Raw genomic sequence first — 25,547 nt, 5'->3', positions numbered from 1 at the left:
TTTAAATTTTATAAATTTTTTAATTAAATAGAAGAAATATTTAATCATTTTTAATAAAAAAATGTTAATTGAAATATGTAGGGACATAAAGTTATTTTATAAGTTAATTAATACAAATATATGATTATATTTATCTATACTAAAATAAAATAAAAAAAGCCTTCCATATTCAAAAATAGCGGCTAATGACACCGTATATCAATTTTGTGTGAAGCTAAAAATGCCTGTCAACTAATAGGTAACTAGCTTTTCCAATTTTTTATGTTTTACATTAACCGATAAATTACTCTTCTTTTCTTTCTTTCATTGTTTCTTTTTTCTTTTTTTTTTTCTTGGAATGAATATATCGATTTATACATTTTTATTCTTATTTATATTATATTTTAAAGCGTGCGCTATTATTTATCATGAATGATAATTAGTGCAACCGTCGCACCTATTTTTAAATATGACAATTGTGCCCTCTAATTAAATAATTTTAAATTTAAATAAACGTGACCCCACAATGTTTTAATACCTTTACACTAATTACTTATTGTGTCATTAAGATGATATTTTTTCCTTTTCTTATTTTTCGAAACGTGATTTGTTGATTTTATTCTTATTTATAGTATACTTATATGAACATAGGAACTACGTGCTAGGATGGTTAGTTTAGGAAATAATATTTAGGGGTATTTTAAAGAATTCATATTTTTGCAATCATGATTGTCATTTTAGAATTTCTCTATTAATAAATAGTAGGTATAGTAAGTAGTTGGAAATTTATTTACGCTCTTACTCTCTTCATCTCAAAATTCTAATTTTAAATAAAATTAACTAATAACAAAGATGATTATTTAGGGAAGCAATAAGTATACATAAGGGCATTTTAGGCAATTCATATTCTGCCAATTATTGTAGTTATTTTAGGAATCTCTTTTTTAATAAATAGTATAAGATATAGTAAGTTTCTTCAAAATTAATTTATATTCTTACACTTTTATCTCAAAATTCAAATTTCAACCCCTCATTTTAATTTTTTATTAATCTTAAATGATAATCTAAAAATAATATATTATTAAACATTATAAAAATAATTATGGTGAAACAAAATAATGTTTTTTTTTTTTACCTAAAAGTGATAAAATTTAAATTTGTGATGGAGCGCAAGCAATAGACGAAATTAAAGAATAAAGAAAAACACGTCTTTACTATTTTGAGAATTTGAATTTAAACTAAAAATATTTTATTGCAAAATGACTCTGGTAATAGATTTTGTAGTTAATTAAAAGAAATAGTTTTGACTTAGGTAAAATGCATCCGAAACGAGTTAAATTTTGAATTATCTCAAAAATTTTGGAAATATCGTAAAAAAATGTATCATAACATCCTAACAACAACAATAATCTGGTAATATCATGCCCAAATAATAGCTATAAAAAATATGAAAATTGACTCAAGAAAATAGAAAAATCTAAAGAAACGTAATGGAATTTTGAGACAAATGGCGGCTCCTTACTACAATAGTGGTGATGGATTGGGTTCTCTGTGAAAAAATCATCGAAATGCAGGTAAATCTTCTTGTAATTCTTTTTGTGATAAAAAATTATAGTCGTTTGAAATTTTACGATCAGACCACACATCTAAAAAACTATACATTTAATTTTTGTCTATCTGAACCGACTCAAGATATATTCGCCTCTTGTTCTATATTAATTTGGTACGAATTTGATCATCGTCAAAATAAAATAATAATAATAAATTGAATTACCAAATTAATTTAAAAATTTGATAAATTGAAATAACGAATTAAGTTGAAATTTAGGTATGAAAGTGGCTTTATTTCATTAAATTCCAATTTTAAGAACTAGTAATCGTGGCATATTGTTCCTCAGTGTAGATAATAAATAGGTTTCATGTTTTGAAATATATTATAAAAAAAATAAAATATATAAATTAATAAATTATATTTTAAAAAAACAAACAAACAAAAAAAAATCTAACTTAAAGTATTTTTGACACAACAAAAGAATTGGTGTACTGGTATTAAAATAATATGGAGTCACTTCTGTTAAAAAAAAAATAACTATAGTTAATTTTTAAAATTATTTAATAAGAGGTATAATTGCTGTATTTAAAAAATTAGTGTGGTGGTATCATAATCATCGTTTGTGAATATAGAGGGTTTTTCCTTTTTATATTAGGTAATGTTACTGGAATCTAACTATACCATAATGGTCGAAATTTTTTTATAAAAATCTTGATATCAAAAGAGGACTAACTTGCAAAATATGAATTGACAATTCAATGCTTAAATTAGTATTTGAGTTATTGAATAAATGAACGGGAAGCTGGAAACAACTAAAAAACAATGGTGTAATGCTTGAAGCGAATTGATAAATTTGAGGTCAACCGTCAAGAATCTAGGGGGAACTTGTTGGAAAATTTTCAGTATGATGTATATCACGAAAGTAGTAATGTGTGTGACGTAGAATCGACTATCCACCGAGTCATCTTGTTGTATTGGGTTTATTTTTTAGCCTGCCAAATTAGTATAAATATAAAAATATGGGCTTAATACATTGCTCATGAGCCAGCAGGATTAGGTCTACTGGGTTGATCAATAAGGGCCCACTTTCTTTGTTTAGGATCCTAGAAACAATAGTTAAAGGGTATCAATTAGTATAAATGATAAAATATAAAATAAAAACTAGGAACTAAAATAATTTTAAGAGTTAAATTTACACTTAGACCCCTCTGGAACTGTACAATTATACTTTCTCTAAAGAATTTTTAAAATTACACTTACATCCCCTCTAAAATTCACTATTTACACTTAATCCTCTTTTCGTTAGGATTTGAAAGAAAAATATTGATATTAACAAAAAAATTACATAAATTTTAATTTTACTCCTCATTTATTATTTTAATGCAGTAATTTTGTATTTATAAGGAACTTTCAGATCACTTCCTATATATATATGTTACATCTATCTATTTATAAATACAAAAATGTACATGAGAATGTTAAATGAGAGACAAAATTAAAAATTTATGTAATTTTTTTCCTAACTTCAACAGTGTTAATCCAAACTTTAATGGAAGGGGGTCAAGTGTAAATGAAGAATTCTCGAACAGAATGTAAGTATAATTTCGAGAAAGTATATTTTTGTATTTTGAAAGAACGTTTAAGTGTAATTAAACTTAATTTTAAATACAAATTTATGGAAAGATTACAAGATTACCTCACATATTCATGATTTTAGGGTGTAAATACGAGAAGCAGCACATATTTGCTAATTTTGGCATAAATACGTTTACTTCTTCAATCCAAGTCCCCTTTTCAGTGTAGTCGCAATTATGCCACAGACTTTTGAGACTTTGAAGGCCCCCACTTGAACAAGTCGTCTTTTTGTTGTAGTGGTTAACAAATTTCAACACAACTTTGAAAAGTTCGTAGTAGAATGGGATATTAATTTATTTGTGGATTTCTGACTTTTTAACTTTCCCTATCTTTCACAAATATTCATCTTTTAGAGCCAAAGTAATCCTACTACCATAAAATAAAGGGATAATTGCACTTTCTTCATTTAAAATTTAATGTAATTATACGTAAATTTTTTATAATTTAAAAAATTATATATACTATCTATGAGGTTTTTTTCCGTCTAACAAATAAGCTTAAATAATAATGTATTGTACTCGACTCAATTTCTTTATATCTCCAATAACTACTTTTTAAGTTTTATCCGACGTGTTAATATTTTATTTATCTCCAATAACTACTTTCTTTATATTCTCCAATAACTAGAGGAATCCAGCTGATTGAGCACAATGTTGTTTTTGTTCATAGATCCAAGAGGTGTACTCATCTAACCTACGAAACTTTTGATTTTGTATCGGCTTGGAGACTGTTAGTCAATTCCGTCGGGAGCCATGAAAATCTTAATCTAGAACTGTCAGGGACTGCCCCCTCTCCCCCAGACAGTTCAAACCTTATCAGAACTTATTAAGCTCCACCACCCGGGCTTGATTTTTTTCTCGGAAACCAAGTGTAAATCAAGAAAACACGATAGAATGAAGAAAAAGTTCAACTACAATGACATTGGCGTAGATTCGGCTGGAAGAAGTGGATGTTTGCTATTATTATGGCGTAAGGATATTGGCGTGTGTCTCCAGTCTTGTTCTTCTCATCATATAGATTGCACTGTCAATTCAGACGATTACCCTAAAAAGTGGCGGTTCACTAGATTTTATGGCGAACTGGACACTAGTAGGAGGAAGGAAACATGGAGCCTCCTTCGGAAATTATCAAAAGAATCAAGAAGACCGTGGCTTTGTGCCGGGGATTTTAACGAAATTTTGGAGCAAAAGGTGAAACAAGGTACACTTCCAAGGGCTCAATGGCAAATTAATAATTTCAGAAATTGTCTCAATCATGATATGGGATTTGAAGGCGATCAATTCACTTGGTGCAATCGCCTCGAATCCACATACTGTTTGAGCCCGTCTTGATCGGGCGTGTTGCAATTCTTGTTGGGCTAACCTTTTCAAACATGCTATGGTTTTCCATGAGAATGTAGCATGTTCTCATCATGCTATTGTGTTGGTATTATTTTATTTATTTATTACACTTTACCCCCTGTACTAATAAACATGTAATGGTTACCCCCTCTAAGGTCACCAACTATACACTTTGCCTCCTGGATTTAACAGTTAATTATGGAGAGCTAATAAATAAATAACAATAATAATAATAATAAAAAGAAGAAAAAGAATTAATCTAATTTTTTATGTGGGCTTGAATTATAATCAAAACATTTTGTAAGACTAAACATATATACCAACTTGTGCATTAATGACTCCCATGTGGTTAGATTTTAATTTTTTTCCTACAATAGGTCAATTTTAGGGTTTCTGACTGGTACATATAATACAGACATATTCATTTGCGGAATGTCACTCCTACTTTTACATTTTGTCTAAAAAAAAAAAAAGCAGAAAGAAAGAAACATACATATTTTGTGCTCCATAGTCATTAGGACAAACTTTTAACAATTGATTGAACCAAGTATTGATACTTTTTGCAAATTCTAAGGTTTATTCATTACAATACGTTAATGTTATATAAAAATGATATCAGATCTGTAACCGAAACATTTGTGTTCAACCATATTTTGTTGCTTTTTACGACATACTGAATGACAATTGTATGGAACTTTATTCTAAGATATGAGATGATAAATCGTCCGAACATTCATGTCTTTTAAGTCTCTCTTTCTAATTCTATTACGATATGTGCACCATCTAGTCGTATATTACCTAGAAATTTCACATGTATGGTCACTGATCATTACATACCAGACAATTAATGTATGCACAATCAAACGTACCTACTGTAATTTATTTTATTTTAGAAGACATGCTTCTCTTACCACTGAGGAAACTGTTCGTCAGCCCTAATTCAAGAAGCAACAGAATTATTTGCATGCCTTCCAAGAATACTCTGCTCTTCACATCTTCCGCACTCCGACACATTCGCGCCGCTGTCTCGGTCTACTTCAGTAACCCACTTTTCTCATTGCAGTTGCAGGAAAAACCTCTTCACTTTTTTCCAGTTTATCTCAAGTGTGGTAAGACTCAGAAGGGCAAACAGGTTATTTCTTGTTAAAAAATGGGTAGTCAGCCAAAGTAAGCATTAGATTATGGGCTAAATTACAATGAGTCCCCCTAAAGTTTGATATAATTACGAATACTCTTTTGTTATTTGAAAAATTACCAACACCCCTTAATTTTAACGGCCGTCTAACAATTAGCCAAATCTGTTAGATTTTCATCCATTTTTATAGTGAACTTACCAAAAAACCATTGTGGATTAAAAATTATAATTTTTTTATATTTTAAAATTTTTATTCTTTTTTATGAACTAAGTTGATAAAATTTTTTCATAATTTTTCCATCCACCTCATTCGATTTTTTTCTACAAACTTTAATTTTTTTTAAAAAATAAAGTAAGGACAAAATTGATAATTTCATACCTCCATCCAAGGATTACATAATTTCATCAAATATCAGGAAGGGTATTTTTAATTTTTCAAACAATAATAGGGTATTCATAATTATGTCAAACCTCATAGGAAATCATTGTACTTTACCCTAGATTATATTGATAGCAAGAATAGTACAACAAAGTAAACTACAGATAATTAATTGTGAGTTTTTTGTATCATATATTTAATTAGTTTTTTTGTGTCACCCTATTAATAATATATATACTCAAAGTAAATGAGGCCAGAATAGATCATTTAAGGCATGATTGTCAATACGTGTAAACTAACATGGTATATATGTGATTCAGGTAGAATATCGAGGTCGCTCTAAAAATATTTTAGATGAAGTATGGAACCTTAGAAAAGAAAAGATCGTTAGGCTTGTTGGGGGGTCTCTAACTAAAACTTTTGATACTTAAATCAGTTTGAGATCGAGATAGAGTAATTCAAAATTAGAGATATTCAATGGTGATATTGTAATAAATGTGTTTTAAATAAATAAAGCACAATGAATATATTTATAGGGACAAATGTGCCAACTTATTTGATCCATATGGCATCATCTCCAACTAGGTGTAATCAGACAATCCACGGCGCTTATTGCTGGTTATTGGAGGTTCGAGGGAGGTTTTGTGTAGCTTTGTCCTGACTAGGATGCATTTGTCTGAAAAGGGAGACCGAAAATCCTTAATAGGGATCTTATCATACTGCTCAACTCCATCGTCTTTCTTCAATATGGCAAATAGTACAAATTAGCATCATGTAAGGTTGTCATAGTTTTGTTCAACAATTGTCATAATGAAATTCCGAGAAATTATTTCCACGTATGCATGTTAAAATCACTTCAATAAGTATAATATTAGTCGTAGTTAAAAATTAATAGTCGTATCAAAAAGTCATTGACTATGCTCACACAACTGTTGTTGGTCATGATTTTTGTGAGTTTGCCTAATATATCGTAATAGCTAAAATTCATGCAAAAACATCTGTCATAACTAATAGCCAGTAGAAAAATAATTTTTATGGTGAATAAGCTAAATTTTTATATCGACTATTATTTAATCGTATTTAATAATAATTATTTACTATGATTTTAATCTATAAGTAATAAAATCGTAGGTAATAATAATTTTTTCCCTAAGTGATTCTTGGAATATTCATCAGTGGTTATTAAGTTGGCAAGGTGCAAACTAGATTCATGGCATTGCTTTTTCTTGGAAATGAAATCCAGATAAGGAGTATCTATGTGGACACTGTAAAATAATATTAATTATTTTTTATATTATAAATGTTTACTGTTTAGAAATTATGATAAATTAATATTATCTGATACGATCATACAAAATTAACGTGAAATTTAAATTTTGACCACAGTTAATTAATATTTATTTTGAGTTTAGCTATGGTTAAACCTTTGTCATGATTTTTAAAATATTTTGACTACACATACAAAAACAACAACTAGTAGCAAGTGGACATGCTTACTTGAGTAGATTAATTAGTATTAAGTTTTTACTTTCAAAATGGTAATTAACCATGATAAAATTTAAAGGCATATTCCTTCTAAGATGAGAAGCATTGATTAGTAGTCATCCTTTTGTCGACTTCTTTTCTTAAACCGGTTCCATATTGATCCAGGTCGCTTATAAGGGTCGGGTCTTGACTCGTCATGATTGCAGGTTGGGTCGTTGTCAAATCTAAGCTTCTTGGGAAGTGGATCATGAGAACAAAGAAACACGTAAGATTTGCTGATAAGCCCCCAATTAAGGTCCTTTGATACTTAAGTTAGAATGGATGAGGTCGAAAACGATCTAGAAGTTTAAATATAATCGAAAGAGCAATAAATACAACATGCCATAAACGCTCATGATTAGCAGTATTTATAGGTTTTCCTGTCCATATAGGATAATTCCACGTGGCAACATCTGACGGAGTGTCTAATAGAAGATCCAACGGCTAGTAATTCGGGTTTTTAACTCTAGGTTGGATTAGGTGGGTTGGTGCAACGACGTGACTCGCTTGAAAGTGCACGAATCTTAAGCCATTTTTGTTATTTTTCGGTATTTGAGGGGCATTCACGTCATTATGTTGGGGGGGGGGGGGTGTTATCACCCCTATCACATACTATGTTCAGAAATGAAGGATCACATTCACACATCATGCATTAGCCTGAACAAAACATAATCTCACCCCTTTAATTTGTTGTCTGAGTTGAACAAGAAGAAGCTAGACAATCACATAGAATATTTGGATATATATATATAGGCTTAAATATATTCTTGTCCTATAATTTTGATATTTTTATTCTTTATTTTTCCAAAATTATAAAATAATCCAAAAAAAGAATGAATACTATCATATGTGATCTCTGAAATGAGCAAATTATCCCAAATGAAAAACAATACCAAATAATTACTTGTTTGTATTTTTTAAAATGAAACAAATTATCCCCTATACGATTTCATGAAGTACATGCACTTTTTCCTTAACTTTTTATTTTTTTAATTTTAAATTATAAAATTACACTTATAACATTATTTAAAAATTGTCGAATTTGATTTGAATTTAAGGTCTAAATTTAACTAACAGATCAATGGACCGATCTCAATTTAATTCAAACCAACAGTCTGACTTAAAATTATATTTTTATGTAAAATATATTTATATAATATTTTAAGAAAACATATATATGTAATATATTATATAATTATTTATATATATATATATACAGAGAGAGAGAAATAGAGGGATGGTGGATGGAGGTGGAGGCGGCAATGGTGATGGCTACGGCGACCATGGGCGTGGGAAGGAGCAGGCGTGGAGGGATGATGGAAGTGGAGGTGTGAGGCGGTATTTTCCAACGGGGTCTGCAATAAGGGAAGGGATTTGCAGTAAGGGTATGCCACGGGGAAGGGGGCAGTGAAGATGGGCGCGGGAAGGAGTAGCATTGAAGGCGTGGTAGAGGTGGAGGTGAGGCATACTTGAGTTGGGAGCTGCAATGGGGGAAGGGTTCCTAGAGAAGGGTGTGAGCGGCAACGGGTGAAGGGTTCCGAAGAAGGGGGGCGAGGATGAGGGGAGGGTTTTGAGGACTGGGGGGCGGCGATTGGGGAAGGGGGTCGGTGACGTGGGAAGGGTTTCAGGAGAAGGGACAGTTTTTTCTTTTTTTATATATATATAATTATATGTTTATGTATACATAATATTTTATTCTTACAATTTCAATGGCATTAAGGGTGCGTGTAATCTGTTAGGAAATGGATCGGGTTAAGATGGATAACAGGTGGAATATGAAGGCGATAAAAGACACACGAATTTGTTAACCCAGTTTGGATATAAATCCTACGTCTGGGGGCGATACCAAGCCAGGAGAAAACACTCAAAGAGGAGGAAAATTGAGGAGTACAACACACACACACATGTATGCAAGTCTTCACCACACGTGAAAGACAACACTCACCCTCGTCTCAACTCTTTCTTTTCTCTCTACTCTATTCTACTTTGCTCTGTATAACAATGCTAATAAGAGTAGTATATATATAGCCATGACTTATCCTTTTTCCAACTCAACTTGGAATTTCTAAGTTGAATCGGGTTATCCTTCTCCAACTCAACTTTGAATCGAGTTATCCTTCTCCAACTCAACTTGGGATTTCTAAGTTGAATCAGGTTATCCTTTTCTTCTTCAAATCAATCTTCACAACTTAACATAATCTACCATTTTTTTTAAGGGGATAATTTACTCATTTAAAATATCAAATAGTATGATGTTTTTTACAGAACAGTCTAATTAGTTTATCAGCTAGGACATGAATGAAAAATGAGGAGGTTTTAACATATATGAAGGGATCCGTAGATCATAGCCAAGTTAATGATAAAGTAGATTTGAATTAAAGTATTAGCTCAAGATAAACCAAATTCTACAAAAGTTGTGACAAACTATAGAATCTGGTGAATTGCTTGGGAAAACGCCTAAATTGTATATCTGTTATTGTACATATTTTTTATTTTTATGAAATTTACCTTTATCAAAAAACGTACATACATAGAATGATCACACTTACTAGTATATATCAAGGCTCAAGACTTTAGATAAACTATCTTTGACAGAGAAAATATAGATATACTAATGTCCTTAACTTATACTTCTTTTCTTCCGCAAATAACTATATATTTAATTATCCAATTATAATAATAATTTTTAATCCATGCACATTCAAATTAAATTTTTTATAAAACTTTTTTAGTTAATTTAATTAAATAAATATAATAAAGAAATTATTTTATTAATAACTGGTTAAACTAATTTCATGGCCGGTAGTAAAGTTGGAAAGAGAGCAAATGTTATATAATTCACTTCCTTTTTCCATTTTCCTTTGGTTCTTATGCATACAAACAGAGTGTAGGCCGCAGCCATTTCACACGCTTACTCTCTCTCTCTCTCTCTAACCCACCACTCACCACTGAATCTCCCGTAATTCATTAAGATAGATCGATATCCACCACCCATCCTCCCTCATGAACCCTCCGGAGTTCTTCTCCGGCGGTGGAGACGCCACTGGCAGTCCCAACAGACCCTCCCCCCGGAAAGAACTGCAGGGCCCACGTCCCACAGCTCTCAAAGTCAACAAAGACTCCTACAAGATCAAGAAGCCACCAGTTGCGCCGCCGCCCCACAACAACCCACCACCATCGACCGCCCACGCCCACTCCGCCGCCCCGCAGCAGGCTGCCGAGGATCGGAAGCCGGTCATAATCTACTCGGTTTCTCCCAAAGTCATCCACACCACCGTCAGCGACTTCATGGACCTGGTGCAACGCCTCACCGGCAACAGCGCCGACGACGGTACCTCCTCCTCAGCTGCCGGACCTGGGGACATCTCTCCCGCGGCCAGATTGGCTTCCATAGAGAAAACAAGCCCGGCTAAGGACAGAGAAATCACTGCCAACATCTTTACTGACAACAACAATAACAACAACAACAGCAATTTCTTGGGTGATCTTCTCCAGACCAGCACTGACGTGGAATTGGGGAGAGTTCCCGGAATACTATCGCCGGCGCCGTGGAGTTTGCAACCCATATCGCCGGGATTCTTCTCGCCGACGCCGGACCCGTTTATGATGGGGTACAACATGTTCATTCCGAGCCCATCGACCTGGTTTTCAGTTCCAATGGTGTCGCCCTCACCCTCTTCTTCTTCATGTGATCTCTTCAACCCATTCTTTGACTTTTAGCTGGCAAATGGAAATGGAATTGAATTGTCTTATTTTTCCCACTTTCTTTTTCCTAATTAATTATAATAATTGATGTCTTTTAGTTGAATTTTCTAGAGAGAGAAAATGTGGGGTTTGTGGAGAAATTGGGAGTAGGAAATGGGAAGGAAAAATCATGAACATCAGCAACACAGAAAGAGTGAGTGTTGAATCTTGAAAATGATTTCCCCAACTTGGGTTTGAATAATATAGCAATTTGTATGATGTTATGTAATTTCCAAGAAGTTGTAGTTTAGTGTAGTGTGGAGTTAGGGACTTTGGGTATTCTTTTGCTCTATAAAGGGGATGTTTGGTTGTCCCTAATTGAATTTTTTATTCTTGCATATTATTCCATTTAATATATATATTGTCATGTCTATATATTTTTTCCGTAACTAAATAGAAACGTAATTTTTATATACACAAAATGTGTGTATTTGAGAGTTAATTAAATCGATATTTCTTGAAATTAAATTTTATTATATAAATATCATCATTCTTTTGCAAAATTATAAATACATCCCTCGAGGGATGTTAGTATGAGGTACTACCCTCAAGGGATGTGCGTGTATAATTTTCTTATTTAATAAGAAGTGTATTTACAATTATGACTATAATCTCAGAAAATGTACAACTTTAAAAGGGATGTCAACATAATCTGCCCGACAATTTAATGGTCTAATTCTTGTGAGCTTATTATGATTTATGGCAGTTTGTAGCCCTTTTTTAATTCATGCTGAGTTTGAGCAGCTGGATTTGATAAGAACTTGGGCATTTCTCAATCATCTTTGGTTATATACTGTCTGATAATTATGATTATGCTTGATTCTATGTATAGGGTCTAATTTGGATGAATTTAATTGAACTCAGCTGAATTTAGTAGCACTGTGTTTGGATTATTGTCATAGTTATTGCGGGTCTTATTCTTTTTGAATGATTTGAGATTCTTTTCTTGAATACGTGGAAATGAACATGTGTTTGGATTAGACAAGCGTGTTGAAAAGATTGACCCAATGGGAGCACGTTTTTAGTTAGGCCACATTACAGCGATCAATACCCCACCGGTACCAAACACGCTTTTATACTTTTTTCCAGAATCAGGGAATCGCCACTGATTCACAAGCATTAGCTATATATAGGATAGTTCTCATGATTAAGTACCAATATAATATGAAATATCCTCATATTTACAGTTGATAAATAATTCTAAAACACTAGGGATAGCGATCCGTGGCAAAATCAAGATTTTCTAGTACCGACTTCCTGAACCTCAGTCACAACAGAAAACCGGGCGAGTATGTGTGTGATGATCGTCCCTAATATACTTTAAGCTATAGTGTAGTTCTGCAACAACAGGGGGGAACCGATGTTTTCTTCAAGACATTTTCGCTTCTGATCTCTGAGTCCCTCCAATAAATGTGCCAACGCTCTCTCCCCTAATGGCTTTTGATATGTAGCCGGGCTTGTTCAGATTAAAGACAACAACTGCATGAAATGAAAACAGTATAGTCATTAGTAGAAAATTGCTCAAATCAGTGATCATATTGTATTAGCCCAGAGATTTGGAATGACATATTATCGAGGAAATCAGAAATGTTTTTATTAAATAACACAAATATTATCATTTACAGATGGGGGATTGATTGGGGTACGAGGAAAATAATCCATGCCTGATGCTAATGGGAATAATGAATGCTAACCCGGAATGTTGTTCTCTTGGCACAAAGTGATGGCAGTCAGATCCATCACGGTCAGCTCCTTTGAGATTACATCTTGGTAAGTTAGAGTATCAAGTAGGCGAGCATTAGGGTTGCATCTAGGGTCATCATCGTACACTCCATCCACATTTGTAGCTTTCAGCACTACCTCAGCATTAACTGAATCCAATATCCAAAACTTCAACATTAGTTTCACGTCTTCACAGTCCCGGTGATATAACATGGGCTAAGAATTAGAAGGAATCAGTTATTGTTAACACTATGAAATTGATCAGGACTTCAAAACCATGTGCATAACGTGAAGGAGCCGTCACAAGAGATCGGACTGTTACATGCTATTTAAGGCCAGAACACTGTGAATTTTCATGACCTAAAAGAATCCAGCCGGTCCTTAGGTAATTTCAAAACATGATCAAGAACCATTTTTGGAGAGATGGGACTTAATAGTTCAAGTTAGACACATACGTGTAGCTGCTCGTAAATAGAAAACCAGCTGATATCTACACAATTCCATTTAGGATTTGCCGTATTGTTCGCTGGGAGAGAGAAAGACAAACAGAGGTATTTTCCTGTCTGTTTCTGTGCACAGAAAGGTATTTCCTTCATTTGGTATGGATGGAGATACTAACATTACTTAAGAGGATTGTCTGATCTAAAACCTGGTTAACAATTAGAGACGGAGTACTTTCAATATAAGTAAGATGATCACTATCAATTCCGCTTATATTCTTCTCAAGTTTTCCGGCCAAAAATTGGAGTACTAATCTTTGTTCTACTATCCACTCCTCTTACTTTCGATGGTTCTATCTACTCTTCGTCATACCAATGCTTATATCTATTAAAGGAATTATAGTCCTTCTAAAGTTCATGTTAAATCAATAACATAAGCATAGAGGTGCAAGAGAAAGACTCACTCTCTGCACTCCTAAGTGCTGCAGCCGTGTCTGTTGTGAAGAATGGATTTCCGGTTCCAGCTGCGAAGATTACAACTCTTCCTTTCTCTAAATGCCTTACAGCTCGTCTTCGTATATAGGGTTCAGCAACTTCTGACATGCGAAAAGCTGTCTGAACTCTTGTCGGGATGCCAATGCTCTCCATTGTTGCTTGCAAAAATATTGCATTCATGACAGTCGCCAACATCCTAAATAAGGAAACAATAAGACTTGACTGTCCGAAACAATTTTGTTAATGCAATACAACTCAGGGTCAAAATATAAGTTTCTAAATTATGAGATAAGTTCTTCTTCCAAGTTTTTAAATATCAAGCTAGTAAAAACCTCACTACACCAGAAAATTGCACAAGCTCAATGAAATTCAACTTCATAGGAGTCGTATGACCAACATTTTCTACATCTTGAGCAAGTAGTCTAGTATGTTAATATCACTGGTATAGACTAGAAATCAATTAAGAACTATACTAGTTTATACAGACCAGCTCAGTAAGATGAAAACTAAAAATGTCCAATTTATGTGAGGTCACCCAAACAATAAGTGAATTAGGAAAACTTCAACATGAAGAATAATATGGTTAGACGTGAACTTGCAATTCGTAGGATCCATATCTTTGAACACCAGATTGGATGAGCTGTGGGAAATTACCTTGAAACATAAAACTTTTGGAGCTCTAGAATGTTGCATAAAATAAATTCCAATTCAAGAAAAAAGAGTTACCCTATATAATCAGCAGAAGAGCGATCAAGGCCACTGCTCCCTGCCCAGGAAGCCCCTCTGAAGATATTACCTCCACCAACAACGATTGCAACCTGAAAGAATCATGAGTAGAAGTAAACTGTATCTTCAATTTGAGCCACAGAATTAATCTTAAAGCACAGACAAAAGCCATGAAGTCAACTAACAAGTCCAATTATTTCAAAGAAGAGAATATGGAACTTGCTTGTAATGTACTATATCTATCACATGATTCACCGTGGAATCAAGAGGATACCCAGTATGACCAGTTACATGTGATTTATATATATTGGGGGAGAAATGCAGACATTTGGACAAAGGTAATAATCTAACAACTTTCTAAGCATAACTAAACTTTTTCAAAGAAAAGCTATTAAAATGAACTACCTCAATACCTAGCCGAGTAACAGATGCAACCTCCCTTGCAATGGCCATTGTTATCTGTAAAAGTACATTTTTATTAGCATTAAGGAGTTAATAAAATTTCAAACACATCAGCTGTAATAGTCCAACCTTTGGGTCTATATTTTGTGTTTGATCTCCTGCAAGTGCCTCCCCACTTACTTTAAGCAACACTCTTCGCCATTTAAATGATGGTTTCTCTAAGCCACTATCAGTCATTGTGACACCAAAAGGAGGTCTAGGCATAGAAGAAACCTGAGGTTGCCTATAAAAGGAGCAAGAATATATTACGAAGAAAGGTAATTGAATATGTTTACCTTATGAATAGCAACCTGAAAGTTATCAAGAGAAATGCCATGCAATATAAGTAATATGAAAATAAACTGAAATGCTAGTCCACTAAAAAGTATTCATCATGAAAAGTTAGAGCCAAGTATTTAGCTACTAACTTTTATTGTTCAAGATAACTGAGTACAGCTATAAGAGCACAAGTTCTCGGATATGAGACACTTTTGAGGAATCATTCACATTTTATTTTAGCATGATAGGCGGCAAAGCATAGTGTGGTGAGTTAGCGGAGATTGAAGAAGAAAAGACAAACTACTCAGGGATCAATTGCTCCCTTGCTGTTAATCTCTTCCTTCCTTTTTGTAGAACACATAGCAAGTCTTCCAAGGTAACAAGTACAACATACTATTGTCAAATCTGCAGGCAGTACCTAAGAAAGTATTAATAAAGCTCGAGAACTTGTGTTGACAACACTGGTGAAGTTTCAGGCAAACCTTGAAAGAGGGAAGTGTAAGATTTTTTAACTCTGTTATGATGTTAAATGTAAGGAAGTTAAAGACAAGGTCCAAGTCGTATAGCTGAAAAAATAAATAAATCAAAAGGTAGAAGTTACAGTTCACGAGAAACTGAAGGAACCCCCACAGAGCATATTAATTTGACTACGCCCGTAATAGAGCATAGTTCTATTTTCTCTAATCAATTAAATCTTCCAATCCCTCCTTATTCATTCATAAGGATTCTGTCTCCTCTTAGCAGGAAAATCATCGACAAGGATTTCAAGGAAAGCACACTCATTCATCATAAATATATCACCAGACAGTTGTGCATGTTTACATTGCAAACAGAGTAACAGCACAAGTGTTCTTCTTCCCACTATAATAAAATTAAGCAAATGTCACTCACTTGCCACTACCATACTGTCAAAAACACCATAGTTTCAGCTTCCAATACATTCTTCTTCACTTGCTCACCATCAATAAGACGAAATATCAGAGACTTCCTTCTCATAATGCATTGAATGAATAAATCAACACAAAATAAGGGGAAAAGAAAAAAGCATGGCAAAAAAATTCAACCCCAGCACTTAGTTGGACAATGTCAAGAAACACCAAAAACCCATAAATCATCTATAAAATTATATTCAGCCCACGAACCCTCCATAATTCAACACACTATTCCACCCAATAATGAAAGAAAAAAACCCAAATAAACAGATAGGAATGTTGAGTTTTTTAGACCTCAAATTCATGGAATCCGAGCCCATTTCACCAGCGCAACAGCTGATAACCAGAGGCTGATAGGAGCTCCGCAGTCCCACGAGCATTTGAGCGCTATTCTGACAATTAAAACTACTAGATTTCATCAAACAGAACGGTGGCGAACAAACGGCATTGAAGGAGCTAATTGGCCGGCTAAAGGAGGTCGAAAGAGCCATTCTTGTAAGAAAAAACACCGGAAAAGTAACCCTCCGACTGTATTTCTTGGACTCAGAACTGAAACTTGGAATTCAAATTACTCTTTCCGGGCTTTCAATTGAATTATGGAAAGGATTTTGATTTCCTTTGCGCTTTTTTCTACTTGAGTCGAGTCTTTTTATGTTTGTGTTCTCCAAAATCGGATAACGTTGTTTGGGAAGTGAGACTGTAGAGAAATATCTCTGCTGCAAAGCAAAATGTAAGAACATTAACTTGCAAGTTTGTCGCATAATTATCATTAGGATTAAATGTAATTTTCGTACGGTAACTATAACCCAATCTCATTTTAGTTCTTTTATCTTTTTAGGGTTTGAATTTAATCTTTTATGTAATTGAATTACTCAATTTTAGTACTATTTTAGCCGAAAAAATGCCCAACCCGCCGAAATTGCCTATGTGGACCATTTAAATTAGGGCTGAAACCTCATTGATTTACATTTTTATATCTTGGCAAATTTTCGAATTAAAAAAAAAATCACATAGCTTCTTCAGTGACGTGGAAAAAGAAGCAAAACACTCTCATTATATCCCATTGAATTTTTTATTTTAAGTTGAGTTGCACTTTTTTATCTTATTTAATATATATGCAAAATCTGTATAAAAATAATATTATATATTATTTTATTTAAAAAAATATTTTATACTTGTATTATGTACATATTAAATAAAATAAAAAAATGCAACAAAAGTTAAACTAGAGAATTCAATATTTTTGCTTTCATTTAGTCGCAAAAAAAATATATTAAATAGGAGAATACAAAAAAGGTTAAATAGGAATGAATATGGATTATATATTAATAATGAAAATTTAAATATGTGTTTACTAATTTCAGTGTATTTACACTCTTAAAAGAATAGAAAAAAATATATATTTAAATATTTTTTAATAGAAGAAGTTCAATTCAAGAGCGACTTGTTATAGGGTCGGAGCTCAAGTGAGTAAAGCCCTAATTGAGTCGACTTGATTCGTGTTGCGTCTCTAGTTGGTATTAGCACAACGTTTGAGAATTAAATAGGGATAGACGTTAGCTAATAAACCGTTGCTTAATTGGTAGGTTGGACCTCACAATTAAAAGATTATGAGTTCGAATATAAAAAAATATGATTATTTATCTATTCTACAGTAGCTTGATGTATTAAATGATAGAGTAAATATACAACTTCTAAGAAAATTCTACTTGAACTCGAATGCTATGCAATAAATAAATAAAAAGTTACATATCTTGAATTACTCAAGAAATTTATGAAATTTTAGCGTTTGAGGGAGAGTTACTATGATATTATCCAAGAAATTTGTCAAAGAACTGACCATAAAAGGGTAAAGTCAAATTTTCACTAATTTAATGATAACTTTTATAAAGACCCAAGATTATATATATATATATATATATACATATATTGAATGTGTGATATATTCGAATTTTGAATTATTTTGAGACAATACGATTCAACAAAGAACATAAATTTCGAATCTGGTGCAAAATACTATTTCAAATCAAATCAATGTTAGAGCTATCCGAAAGTCCATGGCCAATGGACAATGCAAAATCTTGGTCAACTAACGAATACTATTTCAAGTCAAGTCAACGCTAAAGTTATTAAAAAGTCTATGGCCGTATCTAAACAATTTCTTTTATGCTGTGGTTGTGGATAAATAATAATCACCAATATATTTTTTGTTTGCACAATCTATACAAATCATATCCCAAGCAATACATTATATTTGAGGACATCTGAATTAACCTATATTTCGTCGTTTAAAATTAGTTACTTCGAAGTTTTAAGCATTAACCAATAGTGTCTATATGTATAATATGTAAAAAACTTATATTATATTTGCCATCTAATACACAAATAAGTGCATACAAACAGCGATATTCCAATGCCTATCAAAGCTCAAAATGTCTCCCTCAACAGTTCATACTCAAAATCAAAGCCAGCCAAGTGGAATAATAGCTAACTCAACGTTTCCAGGAAACTCAATTTCTCGGATAGGAAATTACCAGAGGGGGGTAGCAGTGTAAGTCAAATTTTTTATACCAAGGACTTTTAAAAGAACTATTCAAAGTAGAGTAGTAGTTTCTGTGTTTTAATATTTTACAAGGGATGTTAAGGTAATTACCCCTATATTAATATCAACAGTCATAGTAACATTGACAGCCAAACAAATAGTTTTTACATCTACGAAGACTAAAAGAAGATTGTAGTATAGGAGGAAATTATGCCAATCCCCAGAAAAGATATCACAGACAAGCAAATCTACCCTGTATGCATGGGAACATCTATCCGACCAGCAACACTATTTGGGCAAACAAAAAATTTATACACATGATATGAAACAAACCTTTTTGAGGTTTCAAAAACTTGGCACAGAGTGATAAATTGTTGCAGTCTTTCGATGTGGAGGGGCCCAAACCTATGTGAATGTCCCGAATAGTGTGGCTACACCACTTCTGCTGCAAAATCATTATCTGGATTAGAGAATGGTCTCAAATAGAAATCACATGACTGATAACAGTTTTCTTTCTCACCCAAACAGTGTTTTTCTTATTGTCTTGAATCAACATTTGATGCTTGAACCTTCAAAATTTTGTTCTTCACACTTACAGTTCTTAGTGACCAGCCGATGATCTTGTTCCACCATCTGAGACAGCCTGTTGAGCTCAATGCAAGGAGAAGGTAGGGAATCTGGAGTGCTATGCTTAGAGGGGAGCACATTAGATGCTTGGCTACTGTTCAGACTCATAGGACTTTGGTTAGGTTGACTTGGAGGACTCAAATGGTCTGTAGATTCCAGATGAACCAAAAGTTTGTTGTTTGCTTCAACTGTAGGCTCAGAAAGTGGAGAATGCTTGGTGCTGCTGTGTTGTTGAATAGGAGAGGTAGTCTCTGTAGATGAACGAGACTGCTGCTTCTGGCTAAACACTCCCCATAAAAAGTACTTGCTCTTGTATCCTGCCATCAACCAATTAAAAATCCAGTGGAACTCAATTTGCAAAACAACAATATGAATGATCAGTGAAGAATCTCAGGTTGGCTTACTCCAATTTTGTAAAGGCAATTCAAGAGATGGAAAGATTAATAGTTCCAGATTATCGATCAGAGTCTTCAGAGCAAGATCTCTCTCGATAACCTCATCAAGTAGAATATCGAAAAGTCTTTCATCCCTTCAAAACAAAGCCAGTAAGGTTAAAAAAAAAGATTGCCACAAAGCATGCTAAATTCAACTACCGATCACCTTTCACATGCTGGAAAGAAATATAGAGCAATGCTAGCGGCTGTAGGCGGTGAGACCCTGAAACATTTCGGCCATGCAACACATTTATCGAGTAGGTGGATTTCAAGCATGGGTGGTAATGCACTTGCAGCCTCAGAGGCTTTGAAGCAGGCTTTATTGGACAGATGAGCTAAAATCTCAACACAGGTCTCACTTTCTTCTTTAATGTTAAACCATCCCCTAGTTTAAGAAATAACAGAAATAGAACAACAGAAAGGAGAGAATAGTATGAGCACCAATGCATTATCTGTAAGAAGGAATCTCATTTCATTTTAGTTGAGAGAAAATTAATTGCCACGTGCGTACAAGATCAGGGAAATGGTAGGACTGCTAGTTGGTTATCTCAACCAAATAATAAGCAAGGGCAGCCTTAGTAGAACTGTAGCAGAGGACAGGTCTTACCTCCATATGGGATCCATAACTGGTTTTGCAGAGAAACAATCATCACGTTCAGAAGAAGGCTGCGCATATAATACATTTGATGTTATGCAATGATCGAATGAGGCTATAGATGAAGTTTCAAGGTTAATAGTTTTGCCCTCTTCTTGCGAGTTGGCACTTTCAATTTTCTTCTGCTTTCTGTCCTCTTCAATTTTCTGAGTCTCATCAAATGAGTTCGGGTTGTTTTCCTCATGAGGTGTGTTAGTACCTTTAGGTGCGAGTGTATGATCATCCATTTCAACTGATTCATTGTGCCCTTCGGAAGGGTCTGCCATTTCAGGTATTGTCCTTTTCTGTTCCGAAATATCATGACCTGTTATCCTTTCCTTTAAATGTTGTGTTTTCGAATCAAGAATTGGAAATTGGCCATCAATGGTTAATTGAGCAGTACCATTGATTCCATTACTAGTCTGGACCAGCCTCTTGTTTTGGTTCAACCTCTCTTTCCAATACTTTCTAGTTTTCAGGACCTTTTGTCTTTTTGAACTAATTCGCTCGCTTTTTCTTAATGGATCAGCTTTACTATCGTTGAGCACACAATCCCAACACCACCAATTGATATTATCATCATCAGGAGAGAAGTCGTCCATACAATAGCTGGAAAGTACAATGATAGATGTGAACAAGATGTATTTGACCATCATGAGTAACTCCATGATCTTGAATCACAGCTACATACTGTATATAATCTGAGTATCATTCTGAAAAATCTAAAACAATGACAAAGTCCTTAATAGATGTTTACAAATACAGAATAACTAAGTTTGATAAGACCATAAGAATATAATTATATAGTCATTACTCGTGGTATCTGCAACAAACATTCCAATGCAATGTACCATATGAATTGTTTGATCTAATCTATTAATCCTTGTATTCTTTCTTCATTAAAAACTCCAAGAACTTCTCTTTTATGACACAGATCAGGGAGTATTATTAGAACTATGCTCAGGGACATTGTTTTCAAGCTCATCTTATTTGAGATACAAGGAGAATCTACTAATTATTACACATACATATTGCAGCGGACAGTTTGATGGGCAATTCTAAACTCACTATTGTAGAAAGCGGCTCTAACTTGAGACCCAGACCTCAAGGAAGTATGCATACCGTATTAAAATAGTCATAAAAGTCAACCAAGGAGAGCCAAATAACTGTCTATGAATGCCTACTAGTATATTGAAATGAGAATTCCGAACATAGAGATAATCAGAGAGTAGCGCATTTAACTGAAATTACAGAAGGATCACATGGAGGGCCGGAAAGTGGATGCTCAAGGGTAAAGAAGCTGAAGCTAATAGAAAAACTGAGAAACTTGCTTGCTGGTTAGCAGGGACCTGACAATTAAGGCATTAGGAATCTTATACTTTCTGAGGACAGAGATCTGGAATCAGTTTATATAAATACTCATCCAAAGTTAACTGCATGCGATTCGAAGTGGACAACAAAGCTTGTTAAACCTGGAGATAATCCCAAGTTGCATAGTAGAGCTTCTTGTTTTACATCTGGCTACATTATAGCACAGTCAGGAATTAAAGAACAAAAATGAGATTTAGCCTCAATCGATCTTTTATCCTAATCTCGCATATCCTTTCACCAAGTTAGTTCTTTTATAGATAAAAGTATCAATGATATCACTATATTATGAGAACTTGGTATTAGCTAAACTTAAATCAAACAGGCTATGTTAATACAGGAAACACATGGAGGGAAAAGTTGCAGGTGTATCCATCATGTCAGTGGGTGCATTTATGAGCTCAATGAATTTAGGTAAACCAAATAGAGAGAGAGAGAGAGAGAGAGCATCATCATTTGTGGCAAAACATCTTAGAGGGTTGGTGGCTAACTGTCTCAAATGAATCTGCAGAACAGATTGGCAAAGCACTAATATTGATTATGAATGATCGGCCTAAATATTAATGCATGATCCATACACAGAGCAAGAATCAGCGTGCCTTTCTGGATGTGATTAATAAATGCTTTTGTGACAATGAACTAGTGTATAAAACATACTGATGAACAGCAGAATCCTGGCACATCCTGCAGTAGATAAGGAGCTCGCTTTCCCCTTTGTCACCACAAGTCAGACAAACATTGACCTGAAATAATATAGCATAGTGAATGCCTTTCAAGACCGTCAACAATCATCTGAAAACAAATAGCAGAAATTTGAAATTCTTAAAGTGAAATGAAAACAATCCACCAATTATCTAGATCTAACTCCTATTGATGTAATCAAAAGCCTATCCATTAGGATCAATAGAAAAGGTAAGAACTGGAATTTGCTAAAACTCATCTGTTTCAAACATCAACCAAACAGTTCACTCAATAACTGAAGTGGCAACCATCTAAACCAATTACATAGGCTGACAGTAAACCGGTAACAATAACAAATGTCGTTTGCATCACTAATAAATACGCTAGCTCAATTCAAAGTGCGATCCATCACAAACTATGAGAAATAGAGGCTCATTCTCTTAGAATATTTGAAAAGAACAAAAGACACAAATTATTTACAATATTACCCAAGCTGCTCAACTTAGAGAAAATGACTTTATCAATTATGCACAATCAAATGAAGACTAAATACAACCTCCTCTATAAGTACTTCCATTAACCGTTACATAATGAATAAGTAAACTCAATTTCCTAATTATCAATGAAACAAAGTAAAAGAGTTAGGCATCCAAACCCCACAAGTATCACACATGTCTGTATCTTTCAAATCACTCTTAAACTGTTACTATATGCCTGTTTACTCATTTGCTTCTCACGAATTTCTTATTTAACTCCCCTAGCAATCAAATCAGACAAAAGGGCATTCCCGCCCACCCCCACCACAAACAATCAAAAACCCAAAAAACTAACAAAATAACATCAGGAAACCCACACAATCACCAAAAAAGAAAAGCAAACCCAAATAAACAAAAAGTGAAAATGAAACTCACTATGAAAAGGATGGAACCCTACGTAAAAACTGCACATTATACGAAACCGAACGTTGTGGGATCAATTAGGAAACAAAAAGGAAACAGGGACGTATGGATATGTAATCTATATGCATGTGTATCACTCACATACTCAGCGTGTGCGCCTGTACTCTATACGTATATTTTGCGTATCTACTCGTAGAGAATCGTAAAGGCAAGACAGAAAATACCGTGGGAACTGAAGAGCCACTTGGAGAAGTCATCGCTGCCTACGGACGGATTATCTACGGATTGCAAACTCCATGCACTCGGAGAACAAACGACTGAAGAAAGCAAAAGGCAGAGACCATGTGCTCAATCATACTACTGTAATTAGTCATTCTTTTGGGACTCAATTTGATATTTTCAGTTTTTTTAATTAGGATAAATTGGATAGAACTCTACCAGGTTTGATACAATTAAAAACCTTGATATTTAAAAAATAATCAATACATTCTTAAAATACTGTATACAGTAGGCTCAGTTACTCTAACCCAATCTAGAACGGAATTGAACTAATAAAAAATGAGCTAGTTCGGTCCAAACCCATTGGAGATCACCGATCTTAAGAATCGATATCTATGACCAACCGAGCCCAAGGCCCAGGACCATTTAGTCTTGGACCAGGCCTGGGCCAGCCTGTTGAGCCTTTTATTTTCAAATCTATTATATATATTTTTAACTATTATTTCATTATATATAATTTTTTGTGTAATTTAATTTATTATTTATTTATTTATTTCTAAATACAATTATAAATTTAAATAATTCATTATAAGAAAATCTCAATATCATTAAAAAAAATCTAACAAGCACATTCGGGCTTGATGTTGGGCCTGAGTTTAAAAATAGATCTAATTGGAACCCACTTAGAGACCTAGGACAGTTCCAAAACTGGCCATAAATAGTAGTTGGCCGATCCTAGGTCGGGTTTTTTGGGGTTGGTCCGTGCTAGTTTTGGATCAGTCCCACCCACTGTGTATCTTGAATACCTCTTACTATGTGATACAATTATGTAATTTTTCGATGCTAGGGTAAAAATATCACTTTTACCATTATTAAAATTTTAACTTTTTGAAAATAAATTGCAAAGAGAATATAAATTCTTTTTTATGTTGGACGGATATCAGGGCCTGTGTATTGTTAGCCCCAACCACCGCATCTAACCTTACTGCGGGGGAGTCTGGAGGTATCGACAGGGCTGGGAGAGGATGGGGAGGCTGGAGATGCGTTCGCTGGCTCTTCCAAGGATAGAGCTGAGAGGGCCACGATGGCAGGCGCAACCACAGCCCCGACCACCATCTTGTCCCGGGGGTGGCGGAGTACTGATCGTCATTATCTACCATCGGAAAATTATTAAGATTAAAAAAATATATTTGTATTTTATTATTCATAAAATTATATTTTTTTGTAAAATGCATACTATTAAAGTCCAAATTTATGTTGTCTTCCCCTGAAATTGTATGTAATTATATCTAACTTTATAGTTTAGAAAATTATATCTAATACCCCTAACGTTTGTTTTATCTAATAAATTGATCCCTTCATTAGTTAAAATCCACAAAATTAATTGATATTAAGAAAAAAAGTTGAATGAAAATCCATATTTACTTCTGAATGACTTATTACAGGTCAAACATGTTTTCTTTGATCAAATTATTTATAAAGGTGAAAATATATCTCATTACATACATTGAATTACAAAAATGTATAAGAAAAGTTTGATTAGAAAAAAAAAATTATTTGACCTGCAATAGGTAAAAATAAATTTTCATTGAATTCTTTTATTAATATCAATAAATTCTGTGATTTTTTAAGAACTAGCCAAAGTTAACTAGTCATACTAATTGTACGAATTTTGCAAGTTACTCCTAGATTATTATCTGACCGAAAACGATCATATACAGTGTATATGTATAATTTTTCACCACAAAATTGACAAAAAAGCAAAATTGATACATACAAAGAATTCTCCAATATTAAACAAAGATGATTTAAGGAGTGAA

The 25,547-nt window shown here is 33.7% G+C and overlaps 3 protein-coding genes across 7 annotated transcripts; 1 reads left to right on the top strand and 2 right to left on the bottom strand.

Moving 5' to 3' along the window:
• The first annotated feature begins 10,372 nt into the window (after positions 1-10,372).
• Positions 10,373-11,626, top strand: MKS1 (MAP kinase substrate 1). The gene has a single exon (XM_011101472.3). The coding sequence runs from the start codon at positions 10,548-10,550 to the stop codon at positions 11,262-11,264; it is 717 nt and encodes a 238-aa protein (XP_011099774.1). The 5' UTR covers positions 10,373-10,547; the 3' UTR covers positions 11,265-11,626.
• Positions 11,627-12,426: 800 nt separating this feature from the next.
• On the bottom strand, positions 12,427-17,035 carry LOC105178109 (Amino acid kinase family protein). The gene is made up of 7 exons (XM_011101473.3): positions 16,618-17,035; positions 15,203-15,356; positions 15,077-15,130; positions 14,672-14,763; positions 13,915-14,141; positions 12,983-13,159; positions 12,427-12,767 (listed from the first exon to the last, which is right to left on the bottom strand). The coding sequence occupies exons 1-7, from the start codon at positions 16,812-16,814 to the stop codon at positions 12,658-12,660; spliced, it is 1,011 nt and encodes a 336-aa protein (XP_011099775.1). The 5' UTR covers positions 16,815-17,035; the 3' UTR covers positions 12,427-12,657.
• A 1,946-nt stretch (positions 17,036-18,981) lies between these two features.
• Positions 18,982-23,911, bottom strand: LOC105178383 (PHD finger-containing protein 1-like). 5 transcript variants are annotated; one of them, XM_088884598.1, is made up of 7 exons: positions 23,733-23,911; positions 22,586-22,671; positions 20,534-21,169; positions 20,093-20,311; positions 19,897-20,021; positions 19,386-19,809; positions 18,982-19,310 (listed from the first exon to the last, which is right to left on the bottom strand). In XM_088884598.1, the coding sequence occupies exons 1-6, from the start codon at positions 23,763-23,765 to the stop codon at positions 19,415-19,417; spliced, it is 1,494 nt and encodes a 497-aa protein (XP_088740724.1). In that variant the 5' UTR covers positions 23,766-23,911; the 3' UTR covers positions 18,982-19,310; positions 19,386-19,414. The 5 variants fall into 5 exon arrangements, with proteins under 5 accessions (XP_088740724.1, XP_088740725.1, XP_088740726.1 ...); XM_088884599.1 differs by having other exon boundaries at positions 18,982-19,307; XM_088884600.1 differs by having other exon boundaries at positions 19,462-19,809.
• Positions 23,912-25,547: the final 1,636 nt, after the last annotated feature.

Source organism: Sesamum indicum, linkage group LG9 (genome assembly GCF_026168435.1).
Source record: "Sesamum indicum cultivar Baizhima isolate 11 linkage group LG9, ASM2616843v1, whole genome shotgun sequence".
Lineage (NCBI taxonomy): Eukaryota > Viridiplantae > Streptophyta > Magnoliopsida > Lamiales > Pedaliaceae > Sesamum > Sesamum indicum.
Note: the sequence above shows the minus strand (reverse complement) of the source record. Positions and strands in the feature narration are given on the sequence as shown.